Genomic DNA, 15,170 nt, shown 5'->3' with positions numbered 1-15,170 from the left:
CCACTTCATCTGTAATGGGATAAGTTTAGCTTTAATTTTTTCTTGAAGTAGTCTTATTATTATTGTTAGCTGTCTTTTTTTTTTTCTTCTTCTTCTTTTAATGGTGTTAATGGCTGGCAAAGCATTGAAACTCTCAAAAAGGGCAAATGCTGCCAGACTTACATGTGGAGGACAGCATCCTCATACAGTAATGCTTCATATATTTGAAAATTGCAACAACAGCGCTACTATGTGGTGAAAAATTAGCTAACTGGTAATAAATTTTGTTACGTACATGAAAAAATGTGGCCATCTTTGGATTCGGTGCATGATGATGCACTGACTGTTTCTTGTTCATTCACCTCTGCTGTTTTTACACCACTCTGCATTTAATCATTAATAATCTCTGGTTCTCTTCCACAGCATCTCTTTTGTACGGTCTCCCTCCCCTCACACCCAGCCAGTCACAGCAGATGACTGCCCCTCCCTGAGCCTGGTTCTGCCAGAGGTTTCTTCCTGTTAAAAGGGAGTTTTTCCTTTCCACTGTTGCCAAGTATATATAAATAAAATTGAATTGAACTGAACTGAACAGAATATGTATTGCTTGTAAGTGGGATAAAGTAAACGTCTGTTTAGTATTTTTATATTTTGTGTGCATGGATTTATTAACACCAATAGTGTATCACTGGCCGAGTAACAAAAACATGAACCACACAAGGGCTAATTAAAGAACTATATTGAAATATTGAAATAGAAATCTGAAATCCCTTTATTAGTCCCACAATGGGGAAATTTCATATATAGTTGCAAAACAGCTTCAGTAAATAAATAATTATTTTTCTTTCTTTTTTTTTTTCCATTTTTGTTCAAAGGAAATCCCCTTTAAATGGCGCATGCGCGGCGGGCGGAGCCTGCGGAAGTCCTGACGGGAAGGTCTTTTTGTTTGGGCCGCTCAGAGACGCGACACTTTGCTTCCATTCCCCGGGTTCACAACCGTTTTTTATCTGCATTAATTTCGGTGAGTACCCGCATTTTCCGGCTCCTCGTTTCGGTTCCCGCGCCATTTGTCCCCCGCGGGTACTGCAGTGGTTAGTTTGAAGATGGAAAATTATTTTTTCTTTTTTACGGCCTGGGAATGTTGCCATCATGGGCGCCGCCGGAGGGCGAATTTTAACTTAGCGTTAGCCTCGTAACAGCCGGAAGACTCGGGCTCTCCCTCGGTGTTACTGCGGATTTTTTTTAATGACAGTTCGACAGATGGTTGGGTTTTAGGGCAGATTAGATTCCGATGGGATTTTGTTTGTTATTTTTAACGTCCGTACGCCGAGGCTGACTAGGTAATCAAACGTGGGTTAGCCAGCTAGTGGGCCCCGCTAACCTGCTCGGCGCATGGCGAGGCCTGGTGTTAGCCTGTGCTAATCCACAATTAGCCAGCTGGTTAGAAAATCTCTCATCGCACGCGAGAAAGCTTTTCGTGGGAAATATCCGCGGAAAAAACTCGCTTCGAAGTCACACATATCTGCAGTGATATAAATATGAGGTGTTGAGCTGTTGCACCTGGTTATTTCCATTTCCCAGCGCCCACCGCTGTAGCTCCTCGTATCGTCTTTTGTCTGCCGAGCCTGTCACCTGTGTGTGGGTAGTTGGCCAAACGCTGATGTGGAAAAACAGCCGCGCTGGATTTAATTTACTTTGAGTTAAGTCTGTGTTATTTCAGGCTGTTTTAAATGGATTTAGGCGGGTTTCCTTACGGTGAGATAAATGAAATCCGAGCACTTAAAGCCAAAGTAAACCGCTGCAAAGGATTGCTTAGAGGAAGCGGATCGCGGCTGACTGCATTGTCATTTAAATCCCCTAAATAATGCTTATATTTAAATACTTCTAGCCTCCTTTCTGCGTGTGAAAACGCTTGTTACAGAGTTTACTTACCCATTTGGCTGATATCTGTAGATGAGGTGGCATTTAGCGCCATCTGTTTCATCGGCTTTTTAGTTTGTTTGGGGGGTTTTTTTTGTTTTTTTAACAAAGGGGTAAAATGCGACCGAATATCAGTGAGTTTTAAACACTGCTGCTGTTACCTACCCAAGGTTTCACTATCACTGCATCCTTAATAGTTTATTTCCACATAGTGATGAAACATATCAGCCTGTATAGCACTGTAGTTTCTGTGAGGGGAAACCGGTTAAAAGCGGTTTCCAAAACGGTTAAAAACATTTTTTTTTTTTTTTTTTTTTTTTTTTTAATAAAGATTTTGTTTACGTTGTTGCTGTTTTACAGCCGGTTTGCTTTTGCACAGTTCCATGAATTAAAGACTTGATCCTGCACAATACTGTGGTTACTTTTATTGATGTGTCAGCAGGTATATTTATATCTTGCACTGGTTAAATCTTTATATAAGAAATATCAGCCCTCCATTTTAAATGGGTGCTTTACTATTAACTTCTTGACCACAATTTATTTTTTTTGCTGAAAATGCACTTTTTAGACTTTGTTAAGAAGAAGAAGAAACAGCCTTTATTGTCCCACAGAGGGGAAATTTGGGTAAAGTGTTTGTTTTGACTGCCACAGCGAGGGAGCATTTCATCCTGTGATAATGCTTTGGTTACATTAACATTGAAGCTCATTTTACTGCATTAGTGTCTAATTTTGAGGGTTTTGACACCTGTTAAGGTGAGAAAATGTTTAGTCAAAAGAAACTGGAAAGATGTTGTGCACCCACAATACTAAATCTAAATAAAAATGCATAGAAAATGCCCTTTTTTAATTTGGTCAAGTTTAACTTCACCAGCCTGTGGGAGGTGGACATTTTTAATTAAAGCTAAATTGAAACAAGCAAACTAACTTGGGGAAACTCCCTAGAAGTAAACTAAATTAAACAAAAACTGAAACTAAATGCGTGCAATAAAAACATATCACTAGCTTTAAAACTACCATCAGGCTCTAAAACTAGTTCTGCAGGGGATATTTACAGCGTGAACTCACGATGTGGTGGTCTCCCAGGCGCCGGCAGAACAAAACGTAATTAGCAGTTGCCTGCACAGCTAAACATTAACTATGTTCTCGTCCTTTTCAGGGTGTCTTTTATGAATAATCAAAAGCAGCAAAAGCCAACGCTAACCGGCCAGCGTTTCAAAACTAGGAAAAGAGGTGAGTGCTGCTTTCTGTATTCACAAATCCCCACACACACCCCGCGGTTCCCTACCATGCTTTGATTCCTGAATCCAACGTACGTGTGTGTGTGTCGTGGTGTTCCCACAGATGAAAAGGAGAGATTTGACCCTACTCAGTTTCAAGAAAGTATCGTACAAGGCTTGAATCAAACTGGCACTGATTTGGAAGCGGTCGCAAAGTTCCTTGATGCCTCTGGCGCCAAGCTTGACTACCGCCGGTATGCAGAGACACTCTTTGACATCCTGGTGGCCGGCGGGATGCTGGGTGAGTTGTAGATATGTATGTTTCCGCTTGTGCACTGATAGACATGCGAAACGATATAAATTTATTTTTATTGGTCTCTGCAGCCCCAGGCGGGACGCTCTCTGATGACATGACCCGCACTGAGTACTGCCTTTTCACGGCACAGGAAGACCTGGAGACAATGCAAGCATATGCTCAGGTTAGTCCCCATTAATAATCACATATTAAATCAAAGCACATATATCAGGTGATGCTCACAGGCTTTTTCTCCCCCAATACATAGGTTTTTAACAAGCTGATCAGGCGCTACAAGTACCTGGAGAAAGGTTTCGAAGAGGAGATCAAGAAGGTGTGTGTTTTTTTTTTTTTTGTTTTTTTTATATCTCAAACGACTTTTTTTAAATGTTGCAGGAATCGGGAAAGCTGTAGGGTTTCTTTGGATTCTTTTAAATACTTTAAAAGGCACTAATCTAAAAATAAGACCTTAATTGGTATTTAAATTGTCTTAAACCATCTCAGTCTTAAATGCTGAAACTTGGGAAATAGAATTTCATTAGTGTCTCCACCACCACCAATTCTCTGACCTTTGAGTGTTTCCCACACTGACATTACATGGGCAGGGCCACTCATGTCCCAGATGACAACAGTCGATTTACTGATACTCTTTGAGCTCTTACTTTGAAAGTTCAGTTGCTGCCAACTCCCTTTCTTCCATTCAAGTGTTTCCTAATGAGCAGGCTGGTCTGGCGGCCGTTGTTGCGGTCCTTGTGGTCATTTAGTCTCTGGTCCCAGGGTCGTGCAAACTCCAAATTGCTGCCGTAATCTCTTAACCGCAGCTTTGTGTTCTTTTAAGTGGTCAGGGTGTGTAAGATGCATTTTTAGTTGCATCTTTTTACTGATTGTTTACTGCACAGATATGTTTAACCCCCAATTATTGGCCTTCAAAGTCACTGGATTATCGCGCAGCACTTATTTTGTGTCTTATCGAGTGAGTGCTAAGAAGCTTAGAACGAGTGTGTAACACCATACAATGAATTTAAGTCCTACTGGTCTTGTTCTGGAGATCCAGAGGTCACTCTTAACCTGAACCTGAGGCGGGTACCACTGTGCTGAGCTCAGAATAGGGACTACAGTCAAAGGTGGAGGCAGCTTTCTTACTTATGCCCACATAGTTTCCATTGTTTAATTTAAACACCAGGGTAGCACCTTTTTACATGCGTCCCTGCATTTTCTGATCCTAAGGTATGGGGACCCTAAAAAGCATCAGAAAATTACTTAAACATTTCATATTCTCAGCATGTCAAATTGAAAGCGAGGAGGGGGAGGAAGGCAGTTCCACCTCTTTGGGGATGTCAAGTTTTCCATAACTTAGCCTCAATTGTAGGTTTGACCAGCCTTTTTTAGCCTGAACATGCATTAAACTTGTCTGCTTTCTATTTGTAGTTGCTGCTGTTTCTAAAGGGGTTCACTGAGTCTGAGCGCAACAAACTCGCCATGCTGACCGGCATCCTGCTGGCCAATGGCAGCATATCAGCCTCCATCCTGAGCAGTCTCTTCAACGAGAACCTCGTCAAAGAGGGTGAGGATAAACTTCTCTTTAAGGGAATCGTGGCAGGGAACTTGATATAAAACGGACTCACAAAGCTGCAACTGGTTGAGTTTTGTGTCCTGTTAATCAACTCTGTGCTGGCAGCAGTGCACATAAAGCGAACAGTGAAGGTTCGGCAGCCTTCTGAGGGTTTTGTTTTTTAATAGTTCAACGTGACAGAGGCTCCATTGAAGATGCTTCACCTGTCTGTCAGCTTTCATTAGATTTAACATGTGTTGGAAAGCTTTGTGCTCTTTAATATTAAGGACAGTACAGTTAATCCAAATTTAATTTCAGTTCAAATTTTTGGCTGCAAGCATGAAATAAAATAAGGTCATTGTTGCCTCAAATGTTGCTTTTGTTTCTTTGTTGGAGGTTTTGTGTTCAGTTGGTGAACTAACCTGTCTTGTTGTCTTTGTTCAGGCGTATCTGCAGCCTTCGCTGTCAAACTGTTCAAGTCATGGATCAACGAGAAGGACATCAACTCTGTTGCCGCCAGTCTCCGCAAAGTCGGCATGGACAACAGGCTGATGGTAAGCGACTCGTTTTAAAAAGAATGAGCAGCTGTGTTGGTCCTTTCCTGCTGCCGATGGCTCATTCATGTGCGTGAACGTCTGCTCCTCAGGAACTCTTTCCTGCCAACAAACGAAGCTGCGAGCATTTTTCTAAGTACTTCACCGACGCCGGGCTGAAGGAGCTGTCCGACTTCGCCCGCAACCAGCAATCCATTGGCGCCCGTAAGGAGCTGCAGAAGGAGCTCCAGGAGCAGATGTCCCGAGGTGACCCCCTGAAGGAGGTGAGACTACAGTAAAACCTCCTGGGTTTCAGGCAGCAGGGTGTTAATTTATTTATTTTTTTTATTGAAATGGCAAATATGTCATGAATGATGTCAACTCAGTGGTTGCAGGTATCATGCTTCCTCTTTGCTAACACATCTTTAATGTTTGCTGTTTCTGCAGTGCTGCAGAGTTTCTCTAAATGAAAAGCGCAGTTTTCAAGTTCAGTTCAGTGAGTGATGTGGCTGATTAACTTCTCTGTTTGTCCTTGTCGTTCAGATTATCGCCTTCACCAGGGAGGAGATGAAGAAGGCCAACCTCTCTGAGCAAGCCATGATCGGCATCATCTGGACAAGTGTGATGAGCTCCGTGGAGTGGAACAAGAAGGAAGAGCTGGTGACCGAACAAGCCATCAAACACTTGAAGGTACGCAGCAGAGCCAACGAGCACATCACGGGTTTAAATGTCTTTAATAAAGCACTTTAATGGCTTAATTCATCAGTTAATGATCCAATGGAGGGAACGTGACTCGATGACTGAAGGCCACAGCTGCAAGGCTAGGAATGATTGATTTTTAAGAAACCAGTAAGAAATGAAGTGTTGATGGTAATGATGGTGATCATGTCACCAACCACATTTATCCAGCTGAGTGCAGCTATGTGCCCCCCACCCCCAAAAACCCTTAAGATAGTAACAGCAGTTGAACTGTACTCTCAGGTTTTCAATATCAAAGACTCCAGTTGCTTATTAGGTATTAAAAAGATGCATTAATGCTGTGAAATTTTCCAAACAAAAGGCCTTAGTTAATCTTATATATTTAACACAATGCTCATAAATATCTGCCCCCCCCCCCCCCCCCCCCCCCCAAAAAAAAAACTAGTTACGTTTTAAGGTGGTAGATTTTCAAAATAAAAGGTTTCTTTTTAGTTCTTTGCGCTGTTCAGCAGTAGCAACAATCTCACTGCAATTTCTCCTGAAATTAGTCTAGATTATTATTGCAAATAAATTGCCTTTTGAGGGTCTAAACATACTCAAACTCATGAAAGATTGCAGATGTGTCAGGACTACTGAAAACTTTCATGGGTCTTACACACCGGGGGTGGAGAATGCTTCCATAGCACCACCTACAGAATTGTAACAGGAAGCCCCACCATGGTGTTTGACATAATGTGTGAAATTTGCTACACACAGCCCAAGATGGACCGAAATATGCCCTTGGAGTGATACCCTAAACTCTATAAGAAGTCTGCCATTTTGAGTATAAGGGAGTAATTTTTTTTTTTTTTTTTTTTTTTTTTTTTTTTTCTTCCTCCACAGCAATATAGCCCTCTGCTGAAAGCCTTCACCTCCCAGGGTCTGTCTGAGCTCAGCCTCCTGCTGAAGATCCAGGAGTACTGCTATGACAACATCCACTTCATGAAGGCCTTTCAGAAGATCGTGGTGCTCCTCTACAAAGGTTGGTGCCGCACGCAGCTTCATCAGTGCCATTATTTGAACTTTGCTCCGACAGTCTCGTCTTGTTTTAGGTTTATGAATGTCCGTTTGCTTTGAGTGCGAGGTCATTTTTCAACATCTCGTTGACCTTAAAAAGCTGTTCCTCTAATGCTTGGTGTCATTTTTAACAAAACATTTGAAAGTCTGGCTTGTCGTTGTGCGTTTTGCACACAGCTTCAGCTTTGATTGGCATTTAGATTTCCTCTGAAAGTCCAGATTGTTTATAGGAAAAAAGGGAAAAACTCATGTACCTCCCAAGAAACATCAGTAAGGTGAATTTTTACAGTAGTATATCTGAGGCTCTTTTAGTAGACATTTGCCAGCTCTCCTCACAGTTCTGTTTTCTCTTTCAGCGGATGTATTGAGCGAAGAGGCCATATTGAAGTGGTACACTGAAGCCCACCTTGCCAAGGGGAAGAGTGTTTTCCTCGAGCAAATGAAAAAATTTGTGGAGTGGCTGAAGAACGCAGAGGAAGGTAAAGACGGGGGGGTGAATAGTTTGTTTATGATTTGTTTTACAATTTCTTGGGCAACTAAAGCAATCACAGGGTTTTTGGTGCAGCATCCTCTTTTGCATCTGATTTTCACCTGACAACAGCCAGCAACCACTCGTCAACCAGTCAGAACACATTTTTTTTCCCCAGCGACAGGGGGCTGCCATGGGGTCACTGACCAGTCTCTAGGCTTTGTGGCTGAGGCTTTAGCCTGCATGCTTGCTGAAGTCTAAATCCTCTGAAGCCACATCACCGTTTTGTCCTGATATTGATTTTGCGTTGGCGTTCTGCTGGGAGCTGATCATTTGGTGACAAGTTAACATCCTTTTGGGTTTTTAGTGGAGAATAAGTCCCGAGTTCTTTGCACAGAAATCAGTCCACAGGCTGCTGAAGGCAACAAGAGTCCAGTTTTAAATGACTTCATTTCAGGCATTTGCAATAAGAAACCTTTAATGCATTAGACGTGTTTTGGCAGTGCACATGAATGAAGTCGCCTGTTAGTATATCGAATAATCATTGATCATTCACAAGACGCTCATGAAAGAACAGTGACTGACTGATCATCTCTTCTTGTTTTCTCTGTAGAGTCAGAATCGGAGGAAGAGGAGGCGGACTAAAACCTCAATCGCCAGACAAGCTTTTTTTTTCTTTTTTTCTTTTTCTTCCCCTTCTATTTTCTGTAAAGAGTAGGAGCAGGAGCAGTAGAATGTCTTTCCCCTTTTTCCTTCTACCTCCTATTACAGTTAATTTATCCCCAAACACAAACTTCCACCAATACCAAACATTTAAAGGTTGCCCAGACAAAATGGGGAGATAAAGGGCTCGGTCCTTAACTCGCAACACTGTGGGCAGCGGGAGCAGAAAATGACACATTCTCTCCTCCTTACTCTTAATGGTTTTGTTTTTATTTTTGGTCATTATCATGCTTTCTGTAATTTGGATTTTTTTTTTTTTAAAAATCCTGTGGTCTTTGGTGGACGCTGCTCGTATGAATCTGAAATTCACCTTCATGCGACTACAAGGTTAACACACTTCGGCCAAAGTCTTTTCTTCCCCCTCATGAATTTTTTCTCTTTTTAAAAATTGACTCGGCTCATGTTTTGGCTCCTGTTCGGTCTTAAACTTCGCCTTTTTTCTTGACTTTTCGGGTAAACCTGTACTACCTGTCGAGGTCGCTTCAGTCAGTCCGTCAGAAGACACACACCCCCCCCCCCCCCCCCCCTGTAAGATGCCTCGCCAGCTAACGATTATTATTGGTTTCTACTTTCTTTAATCTGATATAAGCCGATTTGTCTTTTTTATGAAATAAAGATTATTGGAACTGTTCTTCCTGTGGTGGTTTTATTTTACTGCTGTAATTGCAACTTTTGAGTTGTTTAATTTCTCACACTTTTGTAGCTACATCAGTTAAAGAGGGGGGGTAAACTGGTATATTGAAAAGGTCTATTTTTAAATCTTTTGTTTTTGGATTTTAAAATTCTCAGCTAAACTCCCCAGTAAACGGCATGACCATATAACTCGACCCATTTATTAAGAATAAGCTTTAAGAGCTTAACCAGTGCTAACCTAGAAGGGGTGTTCACATTGTGCAGAAGATGATGAAGCTAGCCCACACACTTTATTTGGGGAAAATTTTTGAAACCACATGCACATCCTCTTATCTGTACAAGGAAATGAGGTTTTTCATCTTACCGACCAATTGGTCGGTAAGAGTTGCACTCCCTTGGTGGCAACTATTTCCAATCAACAACTTGACGTAAAAAGTAAATGATGAACTTCCACGTGAATTAAAAAGCAGCTGGCTTTGGTGGTTGAAAGGAAGCTACACGAGTGGCTGTCTGGCAAGCCGATGGATGATTCTGGGTTTGGTGGTTGCCAGGAGAACAGTACTTGTCTGGCTGCATTGTGCCAAGTGTAAAGTTTGGTGGTGGAGGGGGGGGGGGGGGGGGGGGGGATTATGGTGTGGGGTTGTTTTTTAGGAGTTGGGCTCGGCCCCTTAGTTCCAGTGAAAGGAACTCTCAATGCTTCAGCATACCAAGACATTTGGGACATTTTCATGCTCCCAACTTTGTGGGAACAGTTTGGGGATGGCCCCTTCCTGTTCCAACATGACTGCACACCAGTGCACAAAGCAGGTCCATAAAGACGTGGATGAGTGAGTTTGGTGTGGAAGAACTTGACTGGCCTGCACAGAGTCCTGACCTCAACCTGATAAACCACCTTTGGGATGAATTTAGGGTGGAGACTGTGAGCCAGGCCTTCTCATCCAACATCAGTGTCTGACCTCTCAAATGCACTTCTGGAAGAATGGTCAAAAATTCCCATGAACACTCTCCCAAATCTTGTGAAAAACCTTCCCAGAAGAGTTGAAGCTGTTATACCTGCAAAGGGTGGGCCGACGTAAACTATGGATTAAGAATAGTTTCAGTCCGCTTCATATGTGTGTGAAGGCAGATGAGCGAATACTTTCAGCAATATAACGTACCTGTTCAAATAAAGCTTGCATTGACTTGCTGCACCATCTTGTGGTATAAAGTACAGCCTAGCCCTAATTCAGCTTTAGTTGATGTCTCTTCAGCATAATAAACAGATATTATGGACATAAAGTCATATTAGTTGTTTCTGCACAGTCTGTTGACAGATCTGTGTCATTTTTGGATGTCATTGCAAAAAGCGCCTCAGTCTCCATTGCCAGCAACACTTTCTCAACATATAGTTTAAACTCACAATTGAGATGCAAAGAAGCCAGTTTGATATTCTTGTTTTTATTTTTATTGTACAAAAATACATTTTTCTCTTTGAGCAGCTTCTCAGTATGTGTGATGTGCAAAGGACACAGTTGTCAGGTATTCAAGTACTTTTTACTCATTGGATTTAGAGGTAGGCCTTCATATACTTAAAACAGGTCTGAGGTAGTGTGCAACAGTTCCCAGTGATAGTTTAGTGCTGAAATAATATCAAGGGATCCAGTTGGTTGAGGAAGGATAACATATACTCCAATTTAGAGCAAAAGGCAGACTATTGCACAGTTTTTTTTTTTACAGTGATGAGGAGATTGTGCAAGAAAGCAAAAGTAAACATTTCACCACACTGCAAGTATACACAGAGAGCTTTATCTTGAAATCAGGCTGGAAATTGAACTTTTGACACAGGTACAGAGTTACTGTGAAGTTTGAGAAGTTCCCAACTGGGCTTTTAAATTTAGAACACTGCTTATTTCAGGGAAGCATTTTGATGCTAAATGTCCTTTAATATCCAGGTGTATCCAGATTAACTGCAATTAAGTCCCTGATTTTGTGAAATCATGCAAAGCACACTGAAAAAAAAATAAAATAAAAATCACCCAACTGATCCTCCACAAAGTTCCCATACAGCTAAACTATGCCCTTATGCTTAAATAGACATTAAATAAAGGCAGCATGTTTTCCTGGAGCTGAAGCTTGCAGATTCTGTCTTTCCTTGAAATGTGGGCTGCTTCTCAAAAGCTGAAAGCAAACACGATCCCAGCACTCGGTCAGCAGTGCTGATGACGGCTCATAGCTGAAACACGTTTGTTCCAAGGAGGGTACGTCTCCTGTGAAAGGTACTGAGAATTTGTCAAGAGCGAGGATCCTACACAGAGTTTAAGATTTGGAGCTGAACACAGTGCTATCTTGTTCTATAGAGATGCAACAATCCATGAAACTTTCTCCAGTTCCGATACAGTAACTGTAAATTTGCTTTGTAAGTGTAAGAGTCTTTACTACAGAATGGCAATAGGTGATAAACTGCCCATTAGGAAGTGATGCAAATATGGAGGACACGGGCACAGTGAGCGAGCGACTTCACAGGCAATTTCATCCCACTTTTGAGGAAACCGCTGACTTTTTGTTTCTTCTTGTCAAATAAATACTGAAGCGTTAACGTGGTCAGGAACCGCGACACAAGACAAAGAACTGTGTGAGCTGGCCCAAACATCATTGAAGACGGGGAGAACTTCAGCTGACAAACACCTGATTCTGAGGATTGGTACATCCCTTAAAGGCAATTGGCAGAGAAAAAAAAAAAAAAAAAAGCTGTGTGGTGGAGCAGTTGGAGGGGTAAACCAAAAAACTGGACTTTCACCCAGGAGTCTGGGGTTTGAGTCCTGTTTGGATATTTACTGCGAGACTGTTCTGGTTTGGTTTAGGCTCCAAGAATGCTGCGATCATTGTTGGGATTAGAGTAGATCCTTTTTGTTAATCCAGCCTGAATGTCAAATGAACCACAGACCACTTTTCTTTATGGAGACGCGGCTCCCTCCGTGTGAAGTAGTTAAACTTAACTGTGGACTATATGCACTCAAATCCCCCCAATTTTTTTTTTTTTAAAGGTTTTTCAGGGTGCTTTGCATTCTGGGAAAAACTCATTGTCGGTTTTACTTTTGATTAACCAGTTGGACATCAGAAGACTGGATCCCTTGATTAAATTTTGATATCTCTGCTGACCATTCGTTGACATGTAATTTTTTTTAGTTTTACATACCTAATATTTGTGTCAGTGTTGTTGCAGTTATTGCTGTTCACCACTAGTGGCAACACATCAGTTAATGCTCCTTTAAAGCGCAATGTTCCCGACTGCGCTTGAAAGTAAGGCTGAACTGACAGCAACCACTGCAGCAGCTGCTCTTCATGTGACTGAAGGCGACGAGGATATTTTTTTTAAGAAGTCGGACATGGGATGGCGGTTAGGGGTGCCGAGGGGTAGTTTGTACTATTGGCAGGACCAAAATAGCCCCCCCAGTCAGGTGCAACTTTACACATCGGCTCAGGTTACAGTTCAACCAAAACACAGAGGCTCAAGAAGCACATGAGCGTGAACAGAAAGTGCTTTTCAGTGTTTAAATCTGTCCTTTGTTTTCTTGTCTCGTCCAAAAATAAAGATATTTATATATATATATGTACAAAGTCCTACATGTAAACAACGCCACGGTGCGGCGGGCTCCTCGCCTCTCCGGAGCCGAGACGCTTCACACGGCGGCCGACTGCTTCGCTCCATCTCTGAGCTGCGGAGGCAAAACAAACGAATGAACAGATTTCAGTGAAGGCACCATTGTAATAACTGCATGAGCTTCAGCCTCCAGCACAAATCAGCACAATTAAATTATGCATTGTTAAAGAGCTTTATCTTTAAATGTAACAGTGACATAATCTCGCTGATGCTGTGCCAGTTTCTAGTCTCCATTTATAACTGTGAAGGGTCCAGCCAGACACTATCACATGCTGTAAACACTTGTCACCCACACTGATACACGCACAGGCAGTGGCTGTGGCTCTAGTTCTATAAAACTAATGCATTCATGCACATTTTGCATGAGCAATGAAACATTTCTGACGATGAAATCATTCATTTCTTCAAAGTCCGCAGCTGAGTCGAGGGCTTTTGAAGGCACCGCAACTTGATCACATTTTGTTTTGTCAATCAGTAGCGACACAAACTCAGCACCTGGAGATCTGGGTTCGACACAAAGACCGTGCAGCCTGCACCGGTGCGTCCTCTGCTCTGCTTGGAGCAGATCTGTGTGGTTCTTTGGGGACCTGAGCAGAACCAAACCGCAGGTGATGGTTTCTTAAAGAATCAGGGATGTGGCTGAAACAGGAGCCTGGGTTGGCGCATTCTCCCCATCCTTTAAAATTAGACTGCAGATGTGTCGTAACATTGAACAAGGATGGAGAAATAGGTCTGGATCGGGGGGTCGAGGTGGGGACCACCAGACGCCCCGTGATACAATGTTATCACAATACTTCACTCATGATATGATATTAGTGTGATTTTTATTTATTTATTTTTAAACATTTTGTGATATGCTGAGTGTTGCAATCTTTTCTAAACTGCAAATTAGGTCCCCAAAGTTACACTGTATCAGTATCTGTTTTATCCAATAAGATAACAGTATCTCACTTCTTTTTTTTTTTGCTGCAAAATGAGATTACCTGCCATAAATGTTGCCAATGATGGAGTCAGTCTGCAATTAAATGGGGTCAATTTGACAATTACATATTTGGTGTCCCTGTATCGATACAGTATCGCCATGCAAAATATGCCGATCCTGTATCGATCCCCCCACCCCTAAGAAAAAACAGTGTGACCCCCTCAATGCATCGATGTAACTATACGCATAACTATAGACACTTGATCTTATTATAAATGCAAAAGATAAAATTTTCACGTTGTAAGCATACTGTATATGAAAGATGGACATAGCCCTAGTGACTTCACCCAGAGGTTTTGGGCTGAGTGTGAGAGCTTTGAAGTCAGCCTCAAGTGGTGCATTGTTTAGCACTTGAACTTCATTTTCCAGCCCCAGAGCTTGCTGCTTGGTTGTAACCAATTTATTTTTCACTAAATTACCTTATAAGTGCTTCAGTGTTGGTATTTTTCAACCCCACCCCCACCCTCCTCCCATTAAAAAAAAATAAAAAATCCTGGAAACGTCCCTGGCAGAAATCGGCCCCTCTATATGTGTGAAAAGCCACTCACCAATTTCCTCTGGTTGCTCAGGCAGAAGGTGCAGATGGGCCGCAGGGAGGGCGTGCTGAGGGCGGCGGGGCCGTGCAGGATGCTCTGGTACCGCAGACAGGGCTGCCCGTCCAGGCAGTCCTCCCCCAGCAGCAGCACGTTGGCCAGGTGGGAAATGTAACTGGAGGCCAGGCGCAGTGTCTCTATCTTGGAGAGCTTTCTGTCAGCGGGCTCGGTGGGAATGAGCGTGCGGAGCGCCGTGAAGGCCGTGTTCACGCTGTGCGTCCTGTCCCGTTCCCGTGCGTTGGCCGCCTGCCTCTGTTTGCTCACGCCGGGCAGACGCGCGTCTCCTCCGCCTCTTCCACCTTCGTTGTTGCTGCTCCTCCTCCGTCTCCTCCTTCGTTTCGGAACTCCCTCCTCCTGGACCACCTGCCCCGGCTCTCTGCGCGGGGTGCAGCCGCCGTCGGAGCTGTTGCTGCCGCTGTCCAGGTCATCCAGGTCTGAGGTGAAGCATTCTGGTTGCGCGGTGCGCTCGCCGCCGGTGGACTTCATCCTGGCTCTGCTGTGGTCTGACTGGAGCTGCTGGGGCCGTGCGGGCGGCTCGCTGAACAGCACTTTATCCTGAGAGTGAAAATAGCACTGGGGGCCAAGCAGCTGCCGCCGATCCGGTGACTTAGGGGGTTTGTGCCGGCGGAGCGGCATACCATTTGTAATGACTGACGGCTGCTTTCTGGATAGCCAGCCCGCCACGGAAAAGAGAAGACAGGTGGAGCGTAAAGGGAGTGGAGGAAGGGGGCACCTGTTGTGGTCTGGAGGATATGGGTTTAAATTAGGCTCCATCGAGGTGGGGCTCCCCTCAAGGCCAATAGGCCATATTCCATATTTGATTCAGATTGGAGCTGCTTTCTACCAATATCTGTTTACAAGAAGGCAAAACAAAGGGAAATC

At 43.2% G+C, this 15,170-nt stretch overlaps 2 protein-coding genes across 2 annotated transcripts; one reads left to right on the top strand and one right to left on the bottom strand.

Annotated features, from left to right (window-relative positions):
- Positions 1-859: 859 nt before the first annotated feature.
- Positions 860-8,980, top strand: LOC115793349 (basic leucine zipper and W2 domain-containing protein 1-A). The gene is made up of 12 exons (XM_030748296.1): positions 860-997; positions 3,053-3,126; positions 3,238-3,414; positions 3,498-3,592; positions 3,677-3,742; positions 4,837-4,972; positions 5,405-5,514; positions 5,607-5,777; positions 6,037-6,183; positions 7,075-7,213; positions 7,605-7,727; positions 8,331-8,980. Exons 2-12 carry the CDS (start codon positions 3,063-3,065, stop codon positions 8,360-8,362), a joined length of 1,260 nt encoding a protein of 419 aa, XP_030604156.1. The 5' UTR covers positions 860-997; positions 3,053-3,062; the 3' UTR covers positions 8,363-8,980.
- Positions 8,981-12,732: 3,752 nt separating this feature from the next.
- LOC115793358 (basic helix-loop-helix transcription factor scleraxis-like) lies at positions 12,733-14,841 on the bottom strand. The gene is made up of 2 exons (XM_030748306.1): positions 14,244-14,841; positions 12,733-12,768 (listed from the first exon to the last, which is right to left on the bottom strand). The coding sequence occupies exons 1-2, from the start codon at positions 14,772-14,774 to the stop codon at positions 12,733-12,735; spliced, it is 567 nt and encodes a 188-aa protein (XP_030604166.1). The 5' UTR covers positions 14,775-14,841.
- Positions 14,842-15,170: the final 329 nt, after the last annotated feature.

This window comes from Archocentrus centrarchus, chromosome 2, assembly GCF_007364275.1.
Source record: "Archocentrus centrarchus isolate MPI-CPG fArcCen1 chromosome 2, fArcCen1, whole genome shotgun sequence".
Lineage (NCBI taxonomy): Eukaryota > Metazoa > Chordata > Actinopteri > Cichliformes > Cichlidae > Archocentrus > Archocentrus centrarchus.
Note: the sequence above shows the minus strand (reverse complement) of the source record. Positions and strands in the feature narration are given on the sequence as shown.